This window comes from Phalaenopsis equestris, unplaced genomic scaffold (genome assembly GCF_001263595.1).
Source record: "Phalaenopsis equestris unplaced genomic scaffold, ASM126359v1 Scaffold000349, whole genome shotgun sequence".
Lineage (NCBI taxonomy): Eukaryota > Viridiplantae > Streptophyta > Magnoliopsida > Asparagales > Orchidaceae > Phalaenopsis > Phalaenopsis equestris.
The window spans coordinates 268,288-283,155 of NW_018164791.1; the positions used below are offsets into that span (position 1 = coordinate 268,288).

Sequence of the window (14,868 nt, forward strand, 5' to 3'; positions counted from 1 at the left end):
CTATATAATGTAAATTTCTTCCGGAATTTTAATTTAATTTTGTATCACATAGAAATTGCACCTCATAATAGTTCATAAATAATTATATAATGATATTTTTTATGGGACCCACGTCAATTGACACGTGGGAAGCCCGTAGCACGTGTGAGATGGGTTATGAAAATGTAAGCCAAGTATTATTAATATTAATTCAAAATAAAAATTACATTAAGAGCTTATTGTCAACTCTTAACATTAATTATATTTCTTCAAATCTCTGCTTTTGTTAAAAACAAGTTAATTTTATCTATTTTAAACTTATTATTCGCTATGCTCAATAGTAATTTTTAATATTTTTAGAATAATATTAAAAATTAATTCACTGATATTTTTAGAATAATATTAAAAATTTGAATGCTATGCATATAAATATGATTGTTTAGCTACATATCAAATCCAAAATATTGAGTATAGTATTTAAACAGACTTTAATTTAAGATGAGTGATATTCAAATATTATATTTAAATTTAGATGAATTAAAATATTATATTTAATATTTAAGATGATTGATATTCACTTACTATTTTTATTATTGTAAAAATCCTTCTGAGCATATTTTAGGAAGTAGCTGAAGATATCACTCCAAGCCTCCATGGCCGCTGTAGTCGCCGTAATCAAGAGTCCGAGGGTTCTGGTTCTCGAAGGTTGAAGGCGAAGCAACAGAGCTAAAGGTGCCAAATTCTCTTCTTCCTGCAAACCTCCATTGTTGAATTTCTCCACCTAATCACCTTTCAATCCAAATGTTCTGTTTCCTGGTACTTCGCTGCAGTTTGAGTGTAGCGGTCGACTCTTCCTCAATTTTTATTTTTATTTTTTGCTTCTTTTTTGGAATTGGAAACCCTAACTCTGTAAGAGATGAAAGTATCCTGCTTCTTTTGTGATTGTAAACAAAATCTGGAACATTTCACCGACGTTCGCACAAACTAACAGCAGTCAGCTAATTCGGCGCCGGTGCTCATGTCAAGTAATTACATCGCCGGTGGCTCTTCATGTAGGCTTTGTTTGGATTGAAGGAGAACAATGAGGGAAATAAAATGAAGCTATAACGATTTGTTGGGCGATTGCTAATCGGCGGCCATTGATGGGATGGGAGCTTATCAGTTTTTTACTGTTATTAATTTTCATCTGCTTTCACTCGGATTACGAGGATCCAAACACTGCCGTTGTTGTTAAAGTTTTTTTTTTCCGTATGTACATATCTAACACCTAAACTTATGATTTTGATATTTTCCGTATTTACATATCTAACACCTAAACTTATGATTTTGATATTCATACCATCCAAATCTTTCATATCACAACAAAAAGACCATTATTTTAACCTTTAAAAAGTGGAAGGCAGCATTTCATGCGTTGGATAAGGCGGCATATATGTAAAAATTAAAGTTTTGGTGTTAGATATGTATTTACATAGGAATTAAGCGTTATGTATGTAAATCTCTCTTTTTTCTATTTATTATTATTATTATTATTAATACTTTTTTTGTTCTGGTGCTTGGACTGCTATGGGTGTATTCATCAGACTTATCTGTATTATGAACATTAGAAAACCTGAAGACACTTCTATCCATTCATACACTTTATCAAGAGTTATATATATATTTTTCACTCATTGTCAATTAGCTACATTTTTTAATCTATTTTGGAGATGAAATTTGAGCTAAAAACTAGATCAAGCATGTCCTTTAGCATAGTTATGAGGATTATGCTTGGCAACGATTGCATTTATGATTCTTCTATCAACACATATTCTTTAAAAATCTTTTATTTTTTTTTGAGTCATAAGGGTAGACAAGATGCAGGGTAAGACTCTGCTGAAATAATACTCTCCTAAGCTGTTAATCTATTTGTTTTTTCAGTTCAATATGCGTAGAAGGATTCATTTTAGGAAGATTTACAAAGATACCACTCAATTCTTAAGCATTTACATATCTAATTCCAAAACTTTAGTTTTTACATACATGCCACCTTCCCTATGCACGAAAAGGTGTATTTTAAAATTGTGATATTTTTGACGAGATATGGAAGATTCAAGTGGTATAAATGTAAAATTAAACTTTAGGTGTTAGATATGTAAAAACATAAGAATTGGGCTGCTGTATGTATGTAATATGTAAATGCCCCAATATGTTGATTCATATTTGATAATTGTAATTCAAAGCTAGAAAACTATGACATGTGGGATGTCTTGCTTGGGAGGTAAGTTTAATATTAGAATACTTTATGAGAAGGTTTGAGATTACAACAAGTAAATCTCAAAAAGCTTTAGATTCTAATGTCAGGCCTTAATTGGTGTCTTTGCACATGCAGTCTCCTAGTGATATTTTCATCTCTATGGTGAGTAGGAAAATTAAGTTGTTTGTGGAAAGTAGCGCCTTTTTCCTAATTATTAAAAGTTGTAATCGAGTCTTCATCTCTTTCATCTAAACACTTCTTCAGATGTACATGCCACTCTATACAAAGTGCCTTGAAAACTTGACGAGCATGATCATCCTTAATCAGACTAAAATTTAGAATTTCATCAATATATATATATATATATGGGAAAGGAGCGTTATTCGGCTCCCTATATATTAATCAAAAAGGGAAAATACAAAAGAGGCACAAGATTCGAGTCGTCACTCACATGAATATGATATAGTGTTGGTTAAGTCAGATGATATCACCGACCACTCATACAACCCATTCTCCATTTTGAAACTTATATTCCATTCTCTTTTTCATGCTTGTGAGTTTGATGGTTTGTACTCTTAAAAAATATAACTGCATCAACCGTCATATCTAACATGTCATCAAGTTGAGGCATGAGACATGCTATCCAGTTGAGGCATGAGAAACTTATACTTGATAGTGTTATTATTGATGACATGGCTATCTGTGTACATGAACTAAGTACCATCCTTCTTTAGTGTCAGAAGGGTTGGGACCATAGGGGATAAACTCTCCCAAATGAAGCCTTTGAGCTATAAATCATTGATAGGTGATCTGATATTTACATGACCATTTAGGCTCATCTGATTGTGACTTACATTATAGAGTGAAGATCCAAGAATCACATCTATGGCATAGCGGATTCTACATAATGAGGGAGGTTTATGGAGGAGTTATTTAGGACAAAAATCTTAGAACTTGGATAGAAGTCTACCACCTCTGGTGGGAGGGACTTGATTGTGAGTTATCTCACGGCAATCAAGACAACTAGGTAAAATATGTTATTTCCATAACTTCTTGCTCAAATTCATGTAAAATGATGAAATGAAGGGTTTTTTTTCTCTACAGGTGTGGGAGAATCTCACAACTGTTGTGGGGCAATCTCTTTAGGTTTAACGGGATTTAATATAGTCTGCTTGCCCTTAAACTTGAAGGCATTTGTGTTTGAGTGTTCATAATGGGTAATGCCAATGCCAAAAAAGATAAGGCCTACCTATGATTACATGGGCACATGAAATCCTCACTATATGTTCTCAGAACTGATTGGTTATAAGGTAAGATTAAGAGACAAAGATAATTTTTTGTTTACCCATGCAACCTTGTTGGGCTGCAATTAAGGCTCCGTGGTAAGGCTTCATCCTAGCTAAAATAGAGGTGGATTTTATAAATTTCTATGGCGAGAAACAACTTTTTAATAACCAAATCTAAGGTTGTAATAACAGCATTTGATTTGTATAGAATCTCCTATCTATGTGTGGTTCTTTTCCCCACCTTTCTATCTAAACTGGATGAATCAAAATCTGGTTCTAGCTCTTTGAGATGCATCAAGTTCTATGCTTGCTTAAAAAATTTTGCTGATCAAAATTAAGCTCCCTGAAAAGCAAAATTGTGTGGTTTCATCTTTTGCATGGTAGATCGTGAATATAGAAATGACAGCTTTTTTTTTTTTTTTTGCTAATATTGATCTTTCTGCAATACTAATTGCTTGCAATTGTGAACTGAGCTGTCACATCTGTATTGGTTCAAGTAAATGGCTTTAATGCTTACATGTTCACGACAAATTTAGCGAACTATAGTGTTGAGAAATTAGGGCGAAGAAAAATAGGAATCGACACAAATCTAGAAGAACACAGATTTAAGGAGGTTCTACAAAGATGTCTACGTCATCGGGAACAGATCGACGACTTTCCTTTCGATCTTATAAAAAGTACAAGATACAGAATACAACATCGAATAGCCTAGGGTTACAAACAAACCTATATATAACCCTAGATAAAACCCTGAAGTACAATATGTAATTTTGAAATTACCACTGTACCTTACCGCGGGGCGTTTCGCTCGCACCCCCAACCAACATAATGAAACTCCCCCAATTGGACAAATTCTTCTGCTCCGCTTGGTTCCAGCATCTGTCCCTTATATGTTATATGAGTCATATCTAAAAAATCTCCACCTTGGCGAATATCCAGCCCCTAAGGAGAAATGCATCATGGAGTTTCTTACACACTGAAGTGGGTTGGGCCACCATGCTTCTCTAGCAACTGCAAACATTAAACAAGTCCAAGCAATGCAAGAACTTGTTGATAGTAACTGACTTGATCAACATATCAGCTGCATTTTCATCAGTATGAACCTTCTGCAATAGTATCTCACTAGAAGTAATCAATTCTCTAATCTTGTGATATCTGACATCAATATGCTTGGTTCTCGCATGGTACACCTGGTTCTTAGCCAGATAAATGTCACTGACTGTCACAATCCAACTGAATTCCATCTTGCTCAACGCCGAGTTCCTTTACTAGCCCAGCAAGCCATAAGACTTCTTTTGCAGTTTCAACTACTACCATGTACTCAACTTCAGTTGTAGATAATGTCACAATAGATTGAATTGTTGATTTCCAACATATAGGCCCTCCACCAAGAGTAAACACATACCCAGTTGTAGACTTTTTATCATCCAAATCATTTGCATAGTCTGAATCAACGTACCCTGTAACTGAAGGATCATCGCTGCTGATGAGAAGTGCACAAGAGACCAAGTCTTCATAACCCAATCTGCTAGGAGACCTTATATTGATGCGTCTCTGTCTGTCTCTGACTAGATTATAATTCTGCAGATCATCTGGAATTGAATCACCAGGTGTTGGATTTGAACCATTAACTCTCTTAGTTGTTTCTGGATGCTGTTCTAAATCCATCTGCACTGCATCTAAACTGAAATTATTCTTTGACATATTGTCTTGTTTTTGCTGCAACATGTACTGCTCATCAAAGAATGCTTCTCTACTGATCACCATCTTCTTTGCAATCAGATCCCAAAACTTGTATCCTTTAACACCTTTCTTGTAGCCCAGAAATGTGCACTTTTTGTGCACTTTTTGGATTTTGCATCAAGTTTTGATCTTTCATCTCCAGGTACATGCACATAAGCAGGACAACAAAAAATTCGTAAATGATCAAAATTAATTGGATTACCTGTCCATATATCTTCTGCAACCTTGCCACCTAACGATGTCCGAGATGATCTATTGATGAAATAATATGTCATATTCACAACCTGTCTAAAAATTATTAGGAAACCTTGCATTCAGCCTCAAACATCTTGCTCTTTCAGTTAAAGATCTGTTCATTTTTTCTGCCACACCATTCTGTTGTGGTGTATTGCACACTGAAAAATGTCTCTGAATCCCATGCTCCTTACACAATTTCTCAAATTGTGAATTTGTATACTCTGTGCTATTATCAGATCTCAAATACTTGATCTTTCTGTCCGTTTGGTTCTCCACCTCAGCTTTTCACAGCTTGAATTTAGAAAATACTTCAGATTTCTGCTTCAAGAAATACACCGAAAGTTTTCTGGAGAAATCATTAATAAATGTAACAAAATACTGAGATCCTCCCAATGACGATTCTTTGGTAGGACCTCATACATCAGAATGCAGATAATCAAGAATCCCTTCAGTTTTGTGCTTTCCAGTCATGAAACTGACTCTAGTCTGTTTTTCAAGAGTACAAAACTTACAAAGATCGAGCTTGCAGCTTTTAACACCATGCAAGTTTTTTTCTATGCAATTTCGCCATTCCACGTTCACTAAGATGACCCAGACGCATATACCATATCTTTGTATTATCATCATCTGACTCCACAGAATGAACTCCATCTATAACTGTACTCCCCAACAGTTTGTAGATATTACCTGCAGTTAACTTTTCTTTCATGACAATCAACGCACCCTTAGCAATTCTGATGGTTTCCCTATCCTCGTTGGCCTTGGGAATAAAACTATTTCTGTGTAAAGTGCCCATGGAAATCAAATTCTTCTTCAAATATGGAATATGTCTGACATCACATAATGTTCTAACAGTGTCATCATACATCTGAATTATGACTTCACCAATACCAACAATATTGCAGTATCTATCATCACCTAAATATACTGAGTTAGAATTAGTTAACCTGTATGAAGTAAACCACTCCCTATTAGTGTTATGTGATAAGAGCATCATGAATCAAGAATCCATGCATTCCTGAACTGAGTTGATGAAACTGAAAGCATATCGCCGTCACTGCAATCTGAATTGTCACTCTGCACCACATTTACAGATTTCAATGATGCATTACGTTTCTCATCAGTCTACTTCTCGAGCTTTGGACAATCTTTCTTCATATGACCCGGCTCCTTGCACTTGTAGCAATGAATCGTTTTTTTGTATTTAGACTTTGATCTGGAATTTTGTCTTCCGCCTTCCAAAATCCTCTCTGTCTTACTTACTTTCACGATTTTGCTTATCCTTAACATATAAACTGTCGCCATGAGTGCTTTTCACTGCATTCTGCTTCCGCTGATTGTGAGGCAATAATGCTGCAGTAATTTCATCAACTTTGATAGTTTCTTTCCCATATGTTAGAGTAGTCACCAGGTGTTCATAAAAAAAAGACAATGAACACAACAAAATCATTGCTCGGTCTTCATCCTCAATACTAACATCAAGCCGTGATGAATCCGTGATTATTTGATTGAAGCTATTAACATGCTGCGCCGGATCAAAATCTTCTTGCATCTTCAACCCATATAAATTTTGCTTCGGATATAATTTATTCGTTAGAGATTTAGACATAAACTAAGTTTTTAATTTCTTCCATACCTCCCATGGAGATTTCAGATTCAACACGTGATATATAACCCCATCTGCCAGACACAAGCGTATGATTGCTGCCGTTTGGTTTTGCAGTTCTTCCGAATCTTCATCCTCCATGGAATTTGGTTTCGTTGCCCGCAAAGCTTTTAAGATTCCCTGTTGCGCCAACAAATCTTTTACCTTTGTTTGCCACAATCCGAAGTTACCAGTTCTATCGAACTTCACCACCTCGAATTTTGCACCAGAAATTGCCATATGAAATTAATCTTGCAACAAACATTTTTGCAAATTTCTCTACCTCAGCCCAATTGCTCCCCCAAATTTCTTTGAACAAATCCTTAACCTGGAACTCCTAAATTCACCGAACTAATTCCCGCAAGCCTGTTACAATTCCACTGCCTGCCCTGCTTCCAATCAGATGGTAGAACCAGTCTTGCGCCTTCCTGCCCTTCGTCGCGCAAGCTTGCTTCGCAGAACTAGAAGAACCAATCGCGGAATAAGCTTTTTCGGAAGAAGCCCTCGTCTTCCTTCGTCGCAGACTTTGCTTCGCTCCTGTAACTGCACGCGAACCTCCTTCGTCGAACTCCTGCTGCCGAACTCCTGCGTCGAGGCCCTGGCCGAATTTGCCGAAGCTCTTCGCCGAACCACCAAACTCCTTTGTGGAATTCATGCTCTCGCCTGGTTGCGCGAATCGCTGAAGTGCCGCCTGCTTCTTCGATCCCTAGCGGAGTCTGAAAATTGCTGCAGTTCTCGATCTCCCTGAAGGCTAGCTGCCGAATCTTCAAAATTAGTCCTTCCTACGCCAAAATTTTCTTCCCTCTTTCTCTGATATCACTTGTTGAGAAATTAGGGCGATGAAAAATAGGAATAGACACAAATCCAGAAGAACACAGAGATTTAACGAGGTTCGGCAAAGATGCTTACATCCTCGGGTGCAAAGCAGCGATTATTTCAATCTCAGAAAAGAGTACAAGATATAGAATACAACATCAAATAGCCTAGGGTTATAAACATGCCTATATATAATCCTATATAAAACTTTGAAGTACAATATGTAATTCCCAAATTACTCTTGTACCGTACCGCGGGACGTTTTCCCCGCACCCCAACCCACATAGCGAAACTCCTCTGATTGGACAGATTCTTCCGCTCCGCTCTGCTCCACTTGGTTCCAGCATCTGTCCCTTATATGGTATATGAGCCATACCTAACATATAGTTTATAACTAATTTTGTAAGATGGTGAGTGATATATTTAAAATATATAGTGTTTTAGACACATTTTTATACTTATTTTTGAGATATTGCGCTTTAATGGAAGATATTTATGTGTTTTCTTTCAGGTACAAGTAAAAATGTAAAAAATGCTAAAAGAAGTTAAAAATGATCAAATTTGAAACAAAAATGTGAAATTTGTGCTTAAGTGTTTTGGCGCTTAAGCGCTAGAGGCCCCGCGCTTAAGCGCCAGAGGCAGTTATTTGGCGGTTTTCTTCATTTGACTGAATTTTAAAGAGGTATTTGAGGCACATGTTGGCTAAAGAGAGTGGTTATGACCACTAGAAACGAAAATATAATTAAAAAACTTGTGAAAGGAGGCATCCTTTGAAGAATACATCAAATTTGGACACATTTTGAAGAATTTCCTAGACACCTCTTGGAGATTTATAAAAGAAGGAAGTTCTTACACTTGAAGAGGGGTGCTTGAAGAGGGAGAGAGTGCTTGAAGAGGGAGAAGAAGATCGTGGAGAATCTTGAGGAGAGATTCAGGCACCACAAAATTTACTTTTTCATTGTGTTTTTAGTTTTATTTTGAGAGTTAAGAGTGTTGTAAAAGAGAAGAGATTCAAAGTTACTTCAAGAGTTTGGTGGAGGATTTGAGATAAGTTTTTATCTTTTGTTTTAAACTACTTTTGATTTTAATCGAGACTTCTTGTTCGTTTGACAATGATTTCTACTTTTAAACTAAAGTGTGATTTTGTTTTCTCCACGAATTCTGAGTAGTTTTCTTTATCTTTCTCCTTAAAATGATAAGTAATTAGATTTTGAATGGAAGTTGTGGAGAGTATTTATCTTTAATGTTGGAAGAAGTTGTGATGATTTAAATCCATGAACTTCATTTACCTCTTGATTTGGCCTATCCAGATGTTAAAATTTGTTGTGAAAACATGTAAGAGACGGGCTGGTATTGTCTCAGTCAACAATTGGAAAAAATCACATGAGGTTGTATGAATGAGAATGTAATTCATATAATTTAGTGCAAATAAATAAAGAAATAATCATTGAAGGGTGTAGAGTTAAAGGACTTTAAAGTGACAGCTTAAAGCCCCCCAACTTGGTTTATTGTTTTAAGTTCTGATACGAGATGTTATCCCCCAAATGAAGGGAATCAATGAAACTCTAGCGTGAGAGCTGTCGAGAGAACTCTAGAATGAGAGCTGATATCTTCTCTGCTTAGCCGGTCTTCAGAACTATTCAAACTTTAAATTAGCAAATGTTCTTTATAGCATCTCTAGTAAGGGTAAAGAAGATAATTGTTCATATTTTGACACAACACAATTTGTATACTTCTACAACAGAATTTCTATACTTACTACTGATTCATGATAAAAAGAAAAATATTTATCAAAGTTAATACTTTTTTTTTACATAAACTCAAGTTATCTTTTTAATTTGTTACTGTTATGTCAAAATATCAAAAATACTAAAAAGATTTAAATTTTAATACTGCAAATACATCTCTAGTTTAAATGCAAAAATATTTGTAGTTTAAGTAATTGTATTTTTATAATAGAAAGTTTGCTAATTAAAAGTGCATATTACGTATTCTCCCTGCGGGTTCGATATTCAGGTTTTAATCAAAATGTCCTATATTACTTGATAACGATACGTATACTTGCGTAGTATCCCAATATATATAAATTAAAAAATTAAATTCTTATTTTCTTCAGGATCAAGTTTTTGGCACTCTTACAAAGAAATGAAATATAAGTGAAAACTATAATTAAAATCATTGTTATACTGTTGCATATAAGCAGTTTCGGGATCAGTGAGACAAGTATACTTCACATACTTCTTTTTGTTGACACGTGCTGAAGTTTACTTTTACTTTTCGGGGCATTTACATACATACCACACAATTCTTTTGTAACATTCATATTTACATGCATAGCACTCAAATCTTTAACATCACATCAAAAATACCACTATCACTATCTTCTTAAAAGTGAAATGCACCTTTTCATGCATAACCTTATGACACCAAGGTGTAAGAAGTGTAAATATCAAATTTTGGGTGTTAGATATTAATAATTGTGCGGTATGTTTGTAAGTGCCCCTTTATTTTTCTTAGCCTGATTGGTTCTGCTTATTTTGTAGCTAACTTTACTTTGCACTCATTATTGCTATTTTTTCTGGGCTTCGACCGAAGTTTTTTTCTTTTATTTTGATGTTTCTAAGTACTAATTGCATTTGGGTCTTACTTCAAACTTCTGATAACCAGGGAAGCATGATTGGAGCATTAGGGCTGCTTCTCGCTCCTAGTTCCTTTTTTCAACAGCATAATTCTTTGTGTCCATTTACGCCATGCACACAACATTGGCACTTATTGCACAACATTCAAATTTTGTACAATTCAGGTTAGGATTATATACTTCCCTTCTATGTTTCTTTGTTTGCCAAAACTTTATGTTTTGTTTATTAATTATTTACTTTTTTAGCTAACTTGAAGTATTCCTGTGCAAGTTACAAACTCTCTATTGGGGATTTACAAAAATCTTTTGGCAAATGCCATGCTCAATCTGAGGTAACTTATCCTAATTTTGTTTTGTGTTAATTCCAAAATATGATAATGTATGCCTTTATTGAAATGACTTATTTCGTGTGTTTTCTTTTTCCTTTTGGGGCATTTACATACATACCACCCAATTCCTATGTATTTACATATCTAACACCTATACTTTAATTTTGTACATTTATAGCAACCAAATCTTTCATATCCAAAGCACCGCCATTTTAACATTTAAAAGGTGAAACATACTTTTTCATGCATAGGCAAGGGGGTACGTATGTAAAATTTGAAGTTTAGGTGTTAGATATGTAAATGCATAGGGATTTTGTCGTATATATGTAAATCTTCCTTTTCTTTTTGGTAGTCTGAAGGATAGCTGCGGCCATGATCTAGAAAATAATGGATCATGCTTATTTACTTTTTAATTCAGATATTGCTTGGTCTTAAATTTCTTGTTTTAGGACAATAAGTGTGATGCAAGTGAATCAAAATTGGGTCTTGATGTGCAAACACTTGAGAGCTTCCCAGCTGAAAAATTGGATGGAGAATTTGTGATTTTACGGTTTGAATCGAATCTACTTCTTGAACTATTGAGCATTCACAATATATTTGCAAGGAGAACCTTGTCTACTATTACATACTTGTACAATGCTGGGGCTAAAGTACTACTTGTCGGTAATTGGGGAAGCTCGTCTGACCCTATGGTTCTTTCTTCGGAGTCCGCTGCTGGTTAGTTATATCCTGTTACACCAAGTCTCGGTAGAACTTACAAAAGTTTCTGAATTTGATGTTTTTCTGTTGTTTCATCTATACGTGTAGTTGTGCTATATGTTTTAGGGACATTTACGTGCTTGCAACACAATTCTTATATATTTACATATGTTACACCTAAAGTTTGTTGTTTACATGCATTCCGCTTAAATTTTCAACATTATTTAAAAAATACCACTATTTCTAAATTTTGAAAGATGAAATATACTTTTTCATGCATAGGTTTATAACACCAAAGTGTTATAATTTTAAGTATCAAAATTTACTTGTTAGATATGTAAATACATAAGAATTGAGTGGTATGTATGTAAATTTCCCTATGCTTTATTCTGTCATACTGTGCTGATAGTTAAAGTTTACTTATTGCTGATGTTCTCTAGTTTGCTTTCATAGGTAACCTTGCAGAGAGTTTTGCGTTATGTTTATTCCTATTTATTTTATTGTAGGGGCATTTACAGACATATCACCCAATTCTTATGTATTTTGCATAACTAACACCTAAACTTTGATTTTTTACATTGATACCACCCAAATCTTTCATATCACATAAAAAATACTACCATTTTAACTTTTAAAAGTGAAATGCACCCTTTCATGCATAGGCGAGGTGACATATACATAAAAATTGAAGTTCAGGTGTTAGGTTTGTAGATACATAAGAATTGTGCGGTATGTATGTAAATCTTCCTATCTTTTTAGTGTCTTCATCTGATGCTTATACTTGAGTTGTTTTGGCATATAAGGCTATCTCTTCATTTGTACCAGCCTTGGCTTGATAATTATTCTTTGTTTGCTTTTATTTTGTTTATATTTATTTGCCTTAGTAACTTGAACAAGCTTGCACATAATGTAAGAAGCTAAAAAAACAAATTGATATTCTTTAAACTAGAACAACTTGATTATTTGATAAAAGGTTATATATGAAGAATATTCTCGTATGATGATTATTTTAGTATAGTTATACTTCAATTGTAATGATTATAGTAGACTACATCATTGGAGAGTGATTAAGTTCTCTTTAATTGAACCATTTTCTTAATGCTCCAAGGGGTGTGCGGTAAAGTCCTGTTAATAGTTTTATTCACTTTGATTCAGATGTGAAGGCTATTAAACTTCAAATGAAGATGTTATTTTTATATCTTTTTTCAAAAGTGTTATTCTAAACATGTGATTAGATCATGGAGTGTGATAGAGATCTATGCGCTTATTCTCGATGAAAGCATCTTATAAAGCAATGATTTGAGCACGACTTAATTATTTTTTGTTGTTTAATGGAGGATTACATACGTAACACACAATTCTTTTATATTTATATGTCTCACACCTAAACTTTATTGAGAGGTTTGATCGAGAAGTACAAAGAGAGTAAGAAGGATATGCATATGATTTTTATTGATTTAGAAAAAAGATTACGATACAATCTCAAGAGAAGTTCTTTGGAGAGTTTTAGTTGTCAATCAGGAAGGATGGAAATCAGACAGCTAAATTAAGAGTTTTCTATAATTAGAAGCTTCCTTATTTCCAATATCTTTATTATGATACATTTCCCTTTTAGTTGAATATTTAGATTAGGAATATGTATTATTAAGTTACCTAAAATAAATTATATGCACTTTATTTTGTACCTAAAATAGATTGTAAGATTGTTATTTAATGGAATGAAAACAAAGGGAAAAGGCAATCGAGCCTATTCAGTATTCAACCTATTTTTCTCAAAACTTTGACATAGTATCATAGCCTAAATTTTTGCCCTGATCATCGATAGTCGTTGAAGAACCGTCAAGATTCCCTTCTCGCCGACTTTCTTGCGGGAAGGGAGGAAGGTTTTTTCTACCCTAAAACACTTTCTTCCTTGCCATCGTCTCTTAGATGGCCGTCTCTGCTTTCGCCGTCTCGATGGCGTGGGCAAATCCGTCGTTCTGCTCGACCCTAAGTCTAATGTTCTCGAAACGCTTCTTCTACTCTGCCGTTCCCTCTTCCTTGCATCCTATTGGCATTGTCTCCTCCATGATCGGCGACATCGACATCATGCGCCGTCGTCCGATACCTTATGCTTCCGTGCGGCTCGTAGCTGGAGCTGGCGCTGCCAGGCTCAACCAAATCCGTTGCAGAATCAATCAGTCAGGTGACTCTCCCTACTCACCTATCAACTCAAGATCCGACGACGGATTCAGTAACATGCCGCCGACTGAGATGATTCCTCTGTTCCCTGGCTGCGATTATGAGCACTGACTCATTGTTATAGATAAGCCAGGCGGGGAGAACGCTACTAAAGAGCAGATGATCGATTGCTATGTCAAAACCCTAGCCAAGGTCGTTGGAAGTGAGGAGGAAGCGATAAAGAAAACCTACTTTGACCACATGGAGACGCTCTCATGGATTTCTTCTACTTTGACTGCATCGCGGGAAAATTAGGGAACAAATCTTCATCGTCGTCGTAGGAAGAATCAATAACGTTTGGATCGTATAACAGAAAGCGGATCCTTCTTGTGGCTATTATTCGAATTTTTGGACGACAATGATAATGGACGACAATGATAAATGATTTCTGGACGACAATGATAAATGATTTCTTGCTTTTCTTTGCTCGAATTATGTTATGGTTCAGGAGTTGTCTCTTAGGTTTCTACTTTTTGAGCTTTAACATTTTCAGGCTTCGACACTTTTGGGCTTCGGCAATTTTCAGGTTTCGACACTTTTGGGATTCGACACTGCTCAGACTTCGACACTCTCAGGCTTCGGCCTTTCCAGACTTGGGCTCTTCCGGGCTTTGGCATTGTTGGGCTTCAACAATTTCAGGCTTCGGCACTTTAGAGCTTCAAAACTTTTGGGCTTCAACATTTTCAAGTTTCGATATTTTTTGGGCTTCGACACTTTTGGGCTTTGACACTTTCAGGCTTCGGGCTTCGACACTGTTTGCATCATTTTTTTAATGTCATGTGTCCGAGACGTCGATATTATCTAATGAGGGCACCCATGTCGTTAACGCTTCGAATACGGGTAAAAAAATGCGCAAATTATTGTTTTTACCCAAATTGCTGAAAAAGTGGTCCGAACGACCCCGAATGACGAAACGGACTGTGCGATTGCGTCCGGAACGTCAAATTTACCTAGGAGAGAGGTTCATTTCACTGCAATGACGTATTCGACGAAAAGATGCAGAGAGATAATAATAATAATAATAATATTATTATTATTAT

At 35.4% G+C, this 14,868-nt stretch overlaps 1 protein-coding gene across 1 annotated transcript in view; it reads left to right on the forward strand.

Moving 5' to 3' along the window:
• The first annotated feature begins 580 nt into the window (after positions 1 to 580).
• LOC110026090 (phosphoglycerate kinase-like) overlaps positions 581 to 14,868 on the forward strand; it is a 47,689-nt gene continuing 33,401 nt past the window's right edge. The window contains exons 1-4 of the mRNA XM_020726882.1: positions 581 to 711; positions 10,610 to 10,745; positions 10,827 to 10,912; positions 11,359 to 11,626. Of these exons, the coding sequence (XP_020582541.1) occupies positions 10,616 to 10,745; positions 10,827 to 10,912; positions 11,359 to 11,626 (484 nt within the window). The 5' untranslated portion in view covers positions 581 to 711; positions 10,610 to 10,615. The remainder of the gene's footprint in view (positions 712 to 10,609; positions 10,746 to 10,826; positions 10,913 to 11,358; positions 11,627 to 14,868) is intronic.